Source organism: Paroedura picta, chromosome 9 (assembly GCF_049243985.1).
Source record: "Paroedura picta isolate Pp20150507F chromosome 9, Ppicta_v3.0, whole genome shotgun sequence".
In the NCBI taxonomy this organism is placed as follows: domain Eukaryota; kingdom Metazoa; phylum Chordata; class Lepidosauria; order Squamata; family Gekkonidae; genus Paroedura; species Paroedura picta.
In genome coordinates, this window is record NC_135377.1 from 27,990,119 (window position 1) to 28,003,772 (window position 13,654).

At 39.8% G+C, this 13,654-nt stretch overlaps 1 protein-coding gene across 5 annotated transcripts in view; it reads right to left on the bottom strand.

Moving 5' to 3' along the window:
• Nucleotides 1–3,905: 3,905 nt before the first annotated feature.
• The window catches only part of LOC143844656 (uncharacterized), a 33,682-nt gene continuing 23,933 nt past the window's right edge, over nt 3,906–13,654 (bottom strand). For 2 of the 5 annotated variants that reach the window (XR_013234069.1, XR_013234068.1), the window contains 4 exons: nt 12,053–12,181; nt 9,177–9,359; nt 8,344–8,631; nt 3,906–5,398 (listed from right to left, as the gene is read on the bottom strand). Coding sequence is in view for 1 of the 5 variants with exons in the window: in XM_077352079.1 (XP_077208194.1) it covers nt 8,549–8,636; nt 9,177–9,359 (271 nt within the window). In the remaining 4 variants the exon portion in view is untranslated. Of the gene's footprint in view, nt 5,399–5,434; nt 5,649–6,296; nt 6,344–8,343; nt 8,637–9,176; nt 9,360–12,052; nt 12,182–13,654 lie in introns of those variants that run through there. The other 3 variants (XR_013234071.1, XR_013234070.1, XM_077352079.1) reach the window with 2 other exon arrangements.

Consider the following 13,654-nt stretch of genomic DNA (forward strand, 5'->3'; position numbering starts at 1 on the left):
CATTGTCTCCTATTTGTTTTTGTTTTTTAGCCTCAGGATATCTCTCCCAATCTTTTCTAACGTCCACATGGGGGAGATTTTGACCTGCTTCCCTCCCGTCTGCCACAGGATTCTTTCTGCACGAGGTAACTAAGGAACAGGAAGTGAGAAATCCCCTCCCCTAAATCTGAAATCTTTAAAAAAATAAAAAACATGGGTATTGCATTATGACTCTGGTGTTTTTAAGAGCTAAGGGCTTTTGGGGTCCCTGGAGAACTGAAAACAAGAAAAGCCAAGTCATTGTGTATAATTTCTTCTTGAAAACCGAAGTCTTCAGTGCCAGCTTGTCCCTTGTGTTCTCTAGTTAACTTCCAGGACCTCACAGCTGGGAATGACACTCCAGTGTGTCTGTTGCTTTTTATGTAAAATGTACCCCCCCCCAAAGTCCTTGCTTGCCAAAATGCCAGAGTGTCATAATGCCTGTCATAACCCTGTCTAAAAAAAACAAAACACGGGGGGGGGGTGAGGCTTGCCTGCACACGCTGCTTTTCACTAGCTCCACTGCTCAAAAAAAAATCTCATTATGCTGAATCACGTTGTAAAGTAAACAGCCTTCTTTAAAAAAAAAGTGGGGGAGATTGCCAGGGTAGATGGCAGAAGTGACATTTGGGGGTAGAGTGGGGTGGGACCAAGGGCAGGGGAAGCATAACTGTGGGACAGCCTGACTTTTCCCACTCCCCTATGGCTCAGCCCTGACATTCACTCCGTTGGATTCCACAGCAAAAACAGAAACATGGATTTTTGCACAGAACTGGGAAACAACCCAGGCATGAACAAGTCTAAACGGTCTTATGGAAACAATCAAGGAGGGAGAAGAGAAGAGAGGGTGGGTCAAGTTAAGACACACTTTTTCCTAGCTTATTTGATTGCCCCTTCCCCAGACACACATGTGTTTTTAAAATAAAATAAAAGATAATATGCTACCCCTTACAAACACTGTGAGCTGCTTTGGGGGAGCCCATCAAATAGTCAGATTTAACAACAAGTTCAATTAATCAATAAATTAGTAGTCATTAGTGGTTTTACAGATACTAGCCAATGAATGATCATGAAATTCCTGGAGGCTGGCCATCTTTGCATTACCCACAATTGTAATGGAAGCACCAGCTGGGAAGCACCCACAATTGTAATGGAAGCACCAGAAGAAATCATATTTACATATAAACTACTGGAAAGAAGCAATTGCACCATAATTGAAAAGGAGCTGGAACACAGACAACCAATTCAGTAGATGCCTGGATCTTCCACAAGAATGAATACAAAAAAGTGCACATTCCCTGTGCAATATACCAATCACATGGAAAGGCCTCATACTTTGTATAAGAAATGTACTGAGTGAACAAGCCCAATGGAGTGAATGATTTAACATGGGTTGTACTTTTTTCTTAACAAAAAGAATGATGGAATGATTTCAGTCAGACTCTAGAAGGTGGAAAGAAAATGAAGTCAATGGAGAACTCTGATCTGCTTCTGACAATGGTGGACAGTATTAAAGAAATTAGAATTTAGATACTTAATTCCCATAACAAACATTGTAATAAGAAGGATCCAATTCTGCATTAATCTAAACCACTGCAAAACCCTTGGCAGGCAAAAAATGATGTAGTAATTCAAATGGCTTGTTAGGACCATTCTATTGTTCTCCTAAGACAAAAGGGAATCGTGATTATATTAGAACTGTTCCTGCTGGATTTGTGCTGCAGTCAAAATAAGAAATAATATTTCATGGCTGACACAAGACATAGACATTTTACAAGGGCAAAAACCTGGGAATGGAACCCAAGAGATGCCTACTTGTTTTTTTTCTTACTTAATCAAAAGTCCCTGTACATTCACACCAGTTCAATAAAATCAGAGTCCAGGAGCACCTTTAAGACCAACAAAGATTTATTCAAAGCATGAGCTTTCGAGTGCAAGCACTCTGGCCTATAGTCCGAGGAAGAGTGCTTGCACTCGAAAGCTCACGCCTTGAATAAATCTTTGTTGGTCTTAAAGGTGCTACTTGAGACCAACGCGGCTACCCATTTGAATCTATTCACACCAGTTGTTATGCTTTGCTCTGTCTTGATACTTCTTTGCTACATAGAAAGGGATCCACCAATCATGGTTTATCTACTGGTAAATTGATCACCTGTATGAGAAGCTTGACAAGCTCCTTCAAAATGCTTAATTCTTGCAGTTGTGATAATGGTCTTATTTTGAGGCAGTATCAACCTATCAAGGATCAAATTTAGTTCACTGACAGTGCCATGAAAGCAAATCAGACTGAGAATAGCCTTCAATCTGAAAAGTAGTATTGATGCCACAATGACATCAGAAAGCCAGATCAGAGCAAGGACAATTCCTCCTGCTTTTATTCTGAGAATCAGTTTTAAGCTCCACCCCAAATAATTACTAAAAAGGAGGGTTTGCAGGAAACAAAATTTTTTTCTGAATACATACTTCCGTTCATCTCAGCCCGATTTGCTACCTACCTAACCAAACAAATGTGCATTTCCTACTTTTCCAGATGGGCATCTATTTTCCAACAAAGACACTCATCCCCAGATTATTAGATTCTGTCAGGGCTTTCCTTCTGATCTAATTGTGCAAGGAAGATGCTTGGGATACCACATGGTGATTACATAATTCAGTGCACCGGAAAGTGGAAAAATCATATGCTTAGTGTCCTAAAGATGTGCAGAAATCATGCTGTACCCCATTCTTGGGTCCTGCAGGGTTGTCTTCCCTTTTTTGTACACCAGACATTGTCTATTCCAACAAGAACAAGAGTTACTGTGACCTTGCAGCAAGAAGACTGTTAGAGAGGATAGTGAGGTCAGGACCTTCTCTCCAGTTAAGTGTCATTCCTCGTCTGTCTCCAGATTGCTACTCTTAGGGGCAATTTCCTGCTTCTTTTCAGAAGCCACAGTCCCAGTCTTTCTCTCTCTCTCTCTCTCTCTCTCTTAGTTAGGCATGTAGTCAGCCCCTATCTCTGTTTCTCCTCTGCACTTCCTGAATAAACCTTTACCTACTCTTTAATCAGGGTGTGCAACCTCAGTGCCTTATTTACTCTACTAATAGTTCTTTAGCTTCCTATCAGCACTTCCAAATTCTTGAGGAAAAGGTAATCTGGGAACTAATTCCTCTGTTCACACTCACTTTCTTAATGGAACCTGTTCCAAACTTTTTTCCAGACTAGCCACAGCCCACTTAGATGCCATATAGTTTCTTCTTTTTTGCCTGCATTAAACTATACTCAGTGACTTGTCCCCACAGTAAACACAAGGATACACTCAAATCATAGCTCCTGCCAGCATGGGGGTAGTAGTTAAGAGCAGCAGCTTCTAATTTAGCAAACCAGGTTTGATTCTCCGCTCCTCCACATGCAGCCAGCTGGGTGAGCTTGAGTGCATCACAGCCCTGATAGTGCTGTTCTGACTGAGGGCGTGGCATAGTGTGCTGCTCCACTGCAACACATTGGTGGCAGCCCAGAGCGGCACCACCAGTGTGGAATGGGCCTGGGGGATGCAGTTTAATTTTAACCAGTAAATGATTATTTGAACCCACATGCATGCCTTGTGTGAGACCATCCCTGCCTCCAACCTGAGAAGAGTATTTGGTATACATCAAGGGGCTCCAAGTATTGATGGCAAATGAAATTGCACAGCTTGCAAGGGATGAACTAGTGAGAAACTGTAGTGGGAGAGTAGTGAGAGTGAGTCCTTGATGGCTGAAGCCAGTCGTTGGAAAACATTTTGCTAGAATCCAGTTTTTCTTTAATTTTTTTTAGCCTTTTGCTGTTGCAGAAATTAAATCCATATAAACTCTTACTATTCAGACTTGTTTTCCAGAGCCTGCTAATCCTTTGACATATTCGTTGTTTAAGATGGTTGGGTAGGCTTTGAGCACAAATGGATTAATCTCTTCTCTTCAGCATATGCATGAGACGTCCTAGCAATTTATAGAGCAAGAAACTGGGCCCAGCAGACTTGGTAAAATTTGCTTGTTATTATTATAGTAATTAATTGCACTTTTTACACTTGCAACTGATTGATTGTAGTCTTACCACTGTGACTCCACTTTATTAGTTGGATACTTTTGTATCATTTATCACAAAATTCTTATCATTAAAAAAATATTGCGCATAATGATGGTAAGAATTTCCCCCTCCCCATGAAATTAAATTTGTGTGTGGGGGGGGGGGAGGGTTAGCAACAGATAAATGTTAATTTTACCAGTCACTTAGTACTGTGATTTGAGTGCTGGTAAAAGCCATTTCCTCTGCAATGGATGTGGCAAATGGATGGATGCCTTTAGAAACCACTCTGTAATCCTCATGGGAAATTTTGTGAAAGCCACTGAAAATAGTTCATAGGTCAAAGCGAAATCCATAAAAGCAAACAAACCCTGATACCTTCGTAGAGCTTCCATAATCGATATTTCTGTTTGTGCTATATTACATTTCTTTATGTTCTGTGTAATATAAAATGCCACTTTGAATGGTGCTTTCAATGTCCTTTTGCATACCATCATACATTTAAGTACATTTAGGGTTTAGGAGCATCCAGTTAATAATTGACAATGCAATCGTATGCAGTTACTCCAGACTAAACCCAGTCATTTCATTTGGCACAGTGCATCTTGACATAGGTTTACTGTACAAATGACTTAAACTGAAATATATTAAGACAGAAATGTATTCCCATGTGCTACTTTTGATACAATATGTAATTGAGAGACTAAGATTATGCAAGATTTAAAGAGCTATATTTATGGGTATTTTTAAAGCATTCTGTTCCAAAAATGTAGACAAAGTTGTAATTAGTAATTAGTTTCAAATTGTTCACTTCCAGTCTTCCTTTTTGAAAATTAAAAAGGGGAACAATCTCCCATTAATCATAAGCAACATTTTGGCAAACTTATTATTAAGAAAGTGCTCAGCACTGAACATCTTTTTCTCTCTATGGGTATGTCTAAATATAGTCAATAACAGCTGGAGCGAAGCAGTCCTTTTGTAGGAAGAAGAGCTCTTGAACAGAGATTTCAATGCATTCATGTAAACACAAGAAATGGTTTCAACAATAACCAGATCATCTTACCATAAGACAACTCTTTTTATTTCAGTAGCCAAATATAAATAGTCCTCTGGAATCTTTTGAAACACTGTGAAGACAGAGAGTGGCCAGGTTGATCGATCCATGGATATTGCATAATAATCTACCTCCTTGATTTTGCTGTGTGGACCCCAAATCCAGGAGGTAGATGAATGATCATAACAGAGTAGTAGTCAATGATGTGTGGATCTTGTCTGTATCATAATTCTTAGCAAATTATTCATATCACATATGGATAGGTGCGTCAGGTTATTTCATCATACCTTAGATTGAACAAGAATATAAGTTAGTAATTAGCTAGTTATCTTTAAGAAATTGAGATCTTGTCATTTCAGATGACTGGTCAGTTGCATATTTCTTAATTATTTGACTCAAATGCTATCTCTGCAGGCTGGTAGTTTGTCTTCAAGAGGAAAATACTGAGGCCAGCATGAAATGGAACTCTTCAGGAAATAAGGCAGTCAATCATATTGACTTTTTGCAGGCATTCTTTAAGAGGGTTGTTAGAGATACCTAAGGCTCAGGTTAAGAAACAACTGAAGGAGATGGTAGATACAGCAAAGTTGAAGAAAAACAAAGTCGCTTCTTAATGGTATCAAATTTTCTCATGATTATATACAGACATATAAGATTTCTTTCCATTACAATCAGGATAGCATTTACATTTCATTTTCAACTGATGCCCTTGACAATCACACATTATATGGACACCATTTAGGCAGTAAGGGAATCGACCCACTCCATTGAATGAATTGTTGCCCTTTGTACAAAGACATATTATCCAAATATTTAGATTACAAATATTCAGAAGATGATTTATCCACAAAACTGAATATATGAAAGATATAATAATTGTTATTAAGTGCATTCATAATAACTGAGTGGGTCATGCATTTACAATGAATTGGTTTATGTTTAAGTAACACCTAGCCCATTTTAGATGTTTGCTTCTTGCACAGTAGAATCACATTTTATTTTAGGTGTGTAGCCATGTTAGTCTGTAGTAGCAGAACAAAATTTTAGTCTCATAGTACCTGGAAGACCAACACAATTTTCCAGAGTATATATGTCACAGAAGCGTATACCCTAGAAACTTTGGTTGGACTTTAAGGCACTCTTTCTTTTTCTTGAGAGACAAGCAGAGTTAGCCCTGAAGGATACATGAAATGTGAACTGGCTATGCTACATGTCATGGTTAACCACTGGATCTGGCATTGAAAAGGAGTGAAGTAATTATTTGGCATGATTACATTTTTCATTCTTCACTTGTTGTTGGCATCATGGGAAGATGGTCTATCCTCAGTGGGATGTGTACCCTGACTCACATTTGGCCTGAACTTTTCTTTTGGCTGTGGTTTTTCCTCTGTTGCTCTGGTCACTGTATGCTATCAGGACTTTATCATTTATAGACTGACTACACACCTGCCCTGAATTCCACTTAGTTCCTAGGACCTCTTGTCTAGTTTCCATTGCACTTGTAGAACATACCCTGACTTCTGAAGGGTATGCTGCACTCGGGCCTGACAGTGGGGAGTACAAGAAACAAAACGTGTTTTCAGGAAATTGCATCTCCTGTTAGGTTTGGGGTGGCTGGGTGGGGAGGAATCTTTATAGATGAATTTTAAAAGCTGCATTGTCCATATCTGTGGTGTCCCACATCCTGAAACACCAAAATGAAGTTGTTGACAGAATAAGGGTTTTGGGGAAGTCTGAGATTTGAAATTGAGCCTTTGCCAAAAGTGAGAAAATATTTTCAGCTCTTAGTCAAAATATGTGGGTAAACTAATATGAGTTCTAGTTTAATAGTCCTGTTACTTTAGTAATTTCTTTAATCATCCATCCTCTATGGTTGACTTGTAGAATGATTCCATATTTTTGAAATTTTGAGAATGGTCATTGAAGCTAATCTTTAAGCAGCCAGAGGTAGAACATTTTAAAGCAATCCCCTCAATTTCAGTGAATGGACTTCTCATAGATTCTGAAGTCCAAATATGAGACTACAGCTTTGGAACAATGGGTTGGCCTATATTATGTTATGTTCCCAAGCAATTTTGATGCAATTTAACATAGTGATTTAATTAATATATTATAGTTGAAAAATGTTGAAATTTAGAGGTAGGGAGAAACTGCAATTCAAGTAATTCTTTGAAGTAATTTTTTTGCCTTGAATAGTAGAATTAGAAATAAAACATTGTATTTGATTGTTTGAACTAATAGCAAAGAAATTACTTTGGGAATTTTGCAGTTGATTATTAACTTGTGCAACTGCTTAATTATAGATGGGAATAGTGAAATTGATTCTTGTACTGAATTTGTATGATAGAATAATCTTGAGATGAGAATTTACTCTTTTATATAATACTAGTATCAAAGCCCATTTTAAAAAGGGCATGAGGGCGTGAGAGGGTGGCCGTGGGCTCCCTTTGGCCCCCAAAGTGGGCTAAAGGGAGTGGAAAGCCCCCCCCCACCAGCAGCAACAGGGTTTTGCAGCCTACAGGGAGGCTGCAAACTCCTCCCCCCGGCTCCCTCCCAGCAGTGGGCCGCAAAGCCCTGTTGCTGCCTCTCTCCTTGTGGGCGACAATGGAGGCTGCAACCACAAGGCTTCTAGCAGGCTAGGGGGGGGAGTGGGAGTGGAGGAGGAATGCCAATCAGGGTGGACTTGGACGGACAGGGTCCTGGACAGTCTCCTCCCTGGAGGCTGTTTCCCAAATATATAAGGGATTGAAATAATGTTAAGGATTAGAATCAAGAACTGTGCAATCCTTTGTCAAAAAAAATCAGGATTTATATCATTTATAACCAGAAATAAGCATTATATTTATTAATGAGAACTGAGAGTTGTGCAACCTAGAAATTAGAAATGGTATATGCATAATGACCGATTATGCACAGGCCGGCAAAGGTGGGCCAGGGCCTTTGAGATGCTCTGCAGTAATCTCTCAAGCAAACTTTCTTAGATAAAGGTATAACTGCTGCATTAATTCAACTGTTCTTTTGATGGTTTGTTATCCAGTATTAATGCATTGGAAACGTTCTCCAAATCATTGGGGACATAAAGAAATCTCAACTACATTCATTATTTCTCTAATAATGAACTATCAAACATTGTATGAGACTAACATAATCTACAAACAATTAGAAAAAGCAGTTTCTAAAAAAGACTGAACAGTAGAAATGTTAAAAAGACTGAACCAGAGGTCTTACATACCTGCGGGATTGCTCACCTCATGCCTCCCTGCAGGGCACTTAGCTCTACGGGTATGAAACTGCTGATGGTCCTGAGGCCCTGGGAAGTGTGCCTGGCCCCGACCAGGGCTAGGTCCTTTTTGGTCCTGGCTCCTACTCGGTAGAATGAGCTCCCACAAGAGCTGCGGGCCCTGATGGAACTCTCTGGGTTCTACAGCCTGCAAGACTCAGCTCTTCCACCAGGCGTTTGGTTGAGGCCAGGTGTTACTGGTACCAGGGGCTGAGAACAGGTCCTCCTCTCCTGTTAGACCTATCCTTGACAGTAAAATATGAGATATAAGATTTAAAAAACCCTGAAAACCAATGTACCAAAAATGTTTAATGTTTTTATTAAATCAAGTTGTCTGATCCTGTAAGAAGATATAAGTACAAACTCTTTAGCTTTCAACAAATTTGCATGACTTATTTTTTCTCACTGGTTAATCTAATTTGTGAATTGAATCAATTCAAAACCTTTACATGCATGAGTTAACTAATTTTGAATTGCGAGTAGAGATGAGTGGTTTTCCACTTACAGATTAATCTGACCTTGGCAAATAGTAAGAGATTAAAAAAAAACCTCTTGTCCTTAGCTTATACCTTCCCTTTTAGAGATCCTAAATCTGAGAATTTCCCAACTCAGAGATGGCAAGCTTTCATTTTTCCGAAGTACTCCACTCATGCCCCCCCCTTTCATCACACTTTGAAATAGGATAGACAGGAAGAGTGACCAGCCTGTCACCCAGCAAGCTTTATGCCTGAACTAGGGGCAAAGACCATTGCACTCAGGAATACAATGGGAGCTAGCACACACACCTGCACTGTAACCTTCCTGGGTTCTGGCCCTCCTCCTCCTGCTCCCCACTCAGTCTTGAAATCCAGGGTGGTGAAGTGGTTAAAGAGTAGCAGAGTCTAATCTCAAGAGCTGGGCTTGATTCCTGACTCATCCTCCATATGCAGCCAGCTGGGTTGCCAACTTCCAGGTGGGGGCCTTGAAAACTTCAGAAAGAAAGAAAGAAAGAAAGAAAGAAAGAAAGAAAGAAAGAAAGAAAGAAAGAAAGAAAGAAAGAACCATCAGGAACCTCATGCCATCTTATTAAACTGCCAGTCAACATTACCATCAACACTGGCCCAATGGTCCAATGCTTGAGTAGAGGGTTATAATAGTCAACTATGTATACTGCCAACTTTATGATGCTGGGGACTGTTTTTAGAATTATTGGGGATTGTTTTAGGATATGTTTTAATATGTGACTTGTTGTATATTGTTTTACTCTTTCTGTGAAGTGCTGCGAGCCAGCTCACTGGGAGCGGCGGTATACAAGTTTAAATATAAATAAATAAATGAATAAATATAGACACTTTCCATGCCCTCTGTAATAAAGACAAAGGATTTCTGATTAGCTCATCATCAAGATATTACATTTTTATTATTCCCATATTTGATTCCAACACCCAGTCCCTGCCTTAGAATCAGAAAAAGAGTATAAGGAGTTACCCCTCAGCCTCACTTTTTGTAGCTAGTTGGGAACACATTCTGTTACCTCTGCCGCTTGGTTGATCTGTTGTTTTTCTGCTCCATGGACTTGTCTTAACGTCTCCCTCCCCTGCCAGGTCAGTTTCATCTTCCAACACTGTTTCATCACCATTGAGGACAACCTATACCTCACCAGGAGCAGATTCATATGTTCGTCCCTTTTAGTTAAATTTCCCAAGTAGATAGGCAGTTTTTCTAAGGAAAGGTTTTGTGCTGTATCTATCACTATACATTTTCTTTTCGGAAAGGTCTAGTGGCACCTTGAAGACCAACAAAGCTTCATTCTGTGTATAAGCTTTTGTGTTGCTGCAGACCAACATGGCTACTCATCTGAATCCATTTTCCTTTATGTAGTTCCCCTTTTTCCTGCACATTGCTTAACTTAATTTTGTCACTTTTCTTTTTATTAAATAAGAATCATTTCTGTTTAAGAAGCATATTTCCCCTTGTTCTTTTGAGAATTGGTCTGAAGCTGGACTTTGGTAGACACAGGCTAGATGCCAAGTATTGGAGTGCCCAAAATACATGTGTTGTGCTAGCTGTCCTAGCTGGCCCAGAATGCAGCAGCCTGACTATTGTCAGAGGAAAGTGGCTGGGAACATGCTACCATTTTATAACAGCTATACTGGCTAAAATGGTGCTTGCACATGAAAGCTTATATCTTGAATAAATCTTTGTTGGTCTTAAAGGGCCCCCTGGACTCAAACTTTGTTCTGCTGCTTCAGACCAACAATGTGACACATCTGAATCAGGTTGTTTCTAAGATAAGTTCAAGGTCAGCTCGTCACAAGTTGGGAGTGTCTCCTTCCATATTTCCCTATGCACCAACTATGGTCTTCAGGTAGTTGTCTGCTATCTATCCCACTGTTCAGGATGGTTTGTTTAGCATTTACTCCTTTCCCATTTGGGCTCTGGCTCTGTGGGATGGGTTACCTAAAGAGGTCGGGGAGGCAGACCTTCAGGCCTGCCTGTTTGCCAGGGCTTTTGAGGGTGTTTGAATAGCAGGGATCTTGTGTAGGTGGTGGTGGTGGGGGGGGGGGTTGAGGTTTACTATTTTAGTTTTGGTTTGATAATGATTTTTGTTATTGTAAGTCTCCTTGAACCATAAGGAAACGTGAGATATAAATGTTGTAATAAAAATATCCTAGAATCAGATTGTCACAGATTATGTGGAACACATAATCTGCGAGAATTTGGCCCTCGCTGGTGGCTGCAGTGCCAGGGGCCATCCGAGGGAGGGGTGGGGCAGCAGGTGGCCAGGCCCCTGCACTGACCCTGCTTGCTTCGCTGCCCCTTCCTCTGCCACCGTTGCCAGGGCCACCACAAAAGGCACTGCCGTGGCTTCCACTGCCACAGCCTCCGCCACCTCCATGTCTACTGCTGCCTCTGCCTCTGCCACTGCCTCCCTGCCAGCCACCTCCCTGCCTCTCATGACATGCTCAGGGGGTGGGGTGGACAGATGTCATATCTGTGACTATTTCTGCTTCACTGTGCATAACATAAGATGTGTTCCACATTGATAAATTATAAATTATTTACCACTGACTGGGCCAAGAGAGTCCTTGCATCAAAGTGCTAGTAGCATTTTCTTATTATTTAATAAGGGCTGTTTTTGTACATACATGCTCCCTAAAATATATATTTTTTATTATGTGTCATAATGCATAGTAACATTTAAAAGGCCAATTATTTATAGTGGTAATTTTAATTGTTTTGTTGATTGCTTTTGCCCTGAAACAGGACCTGCTGTTTTGATAAAGGATTTTAACACTCTTCTGGGACCATGGTGGTAACTGCAGATGAAGGGCAATTTAAAATGTGTGCATGTGGGAGAAGAAGAGTTGGATTTTATATTTTGCTTTTCTCCACCAGGAGTCTCGAAGTGGCTTACAATCCCCTTCTCTTTCCTCTCCCCACAACAGACACCCTGCAATGTAGGTGAGGCTGAGAGAGCCCTGACATTACAAAACGGCTATATCAGTGCTGTGCCGAGATTAAGGTCACCCAGCTGGCTGCATGTGGGGGAGCGGGGAATCAAACCCTGCTCACCACATTAGAAGCCGCTGCTCTTAACCACTACATCAAGCTGGCTGTAATTGTATTTTCTGAAGTATCCCTCCCATCCCCCCCACTGCATTTTTATTCTGAGTCTTACCTCACTCTGTCTGGCTTGTAAATCATGTGTCTGCTCTTATGTTTTCTGCCACTGTTGTTTGCTCATTGCAAGTCTTTTTTCATTGGTTGAGATATATAGTCATTACATTTCCTAGTTGCATTCCCAAAACTGAAAAGGAAATGTACAAATGTCCTTTTGTGACACAGCATTTACCTTGATGCTGTTCTTTGTTACAAACCAAAATCCAAGGTTGTCAGAAAATGGAAACTAAACATCTAAGAAGAGTTTTTGGAACTGACTGTGGATCTGTGTTGGCCAATAATTTATTTATTTATATTGAGGTGCCACCAAAATTCACATTCTTACTTGAAAACATCCATTTTGGTTTTGTTTATGTTTTTCAAAATGAAGACTGAGTCTTCACTTATGCACTGTTTTTTGTTTCCTCACACATTACATTCACAGCATTTTAATATTATTTTTCAATTAGTCACATATAAATGGTGGATAATTTATGAAGGGTGTGAAAATTGCTTTAAATTATGCTATATGGCATAAAACAAATAAGAACAGCCTCAATAAAATGGATGAAAAGAAGATTCATAATGTCAACAACTGAAAGCAAAAAACAATGAGAAAAACATTCTTCTTTATTAATGGTTTGCTTTCGGCTTTTACCACTGGTTACTCTATATAGCGATCTCATTATTGTGCTAGTGATAATTGTTGGAAGGATTTTTACAAAATATACTAATTCCCATATTAAAGTGGAGTTAGTCCCTTCTACTGCCATTGGTGTAAACTGACTTAGAAGAGTAAATCTCTGCTGTAAGGCTGCAGGGTGTTAATATCTTAAACGAGCAAATAATTTTTTTAAACTATTCTTAAAAGATATGGATGTTACTGAATTTCAGGAATGCTGTGATTCAACTAAAATATCAAATTTCTCCAGAGTTTAAAAGTAACTGTGGTCATCATTTTTCTCTGACATATTAACTAAATTTGAGATAAATATTGCTGTTAAAATTGACACCTGTTTTTACACCAGTTGTGTATACATACCCCATAAAGCAGAGAAAAATTAAACATGGGAAGATTTTTCTCCACCTAAAAAAGTGGAATGGACATTCTGTTCTTGATGATGCTTTGAAATTAAAAGATGTATTTGTGCATCTCTAATAAAATAATACTGGGACAGTTACTTGGGACAGTTGGGAACTTCAATGAAACAGGAAACAGGTTGTAGAACTAAGGATAAGTCTTGAAAGCAAAGCATGGGTGTTAACATGATACATTAAACGATGCAAAATAATGCAATGGGATCTAACTCACAGCAAACTGTACACAGTAGTACAGGCCACAATCCCCAACAGTTTATCCAAGTGACTCTGTGAAGCCTTTTGTACATTACTGCTCTGTTGCCTGTGTAGAAAGGTCCTCTGGAATAATTCAATTTTGCATAGTTTGTGGAAAGTCAGGAGAATGGGAGCCTTCCTGACCTCAATAGGCCTTTCCCTGGAGTGGTGGTGACTGCAGAGAAGCCTGTGTAAGGACAGTTGTTCATTTTGTCCATTTGCAAGCTGACACCTGCCAAAGATCTTCCTCAGATGAGTGAAATTGTTATGGCAGAGCACAGGGGGA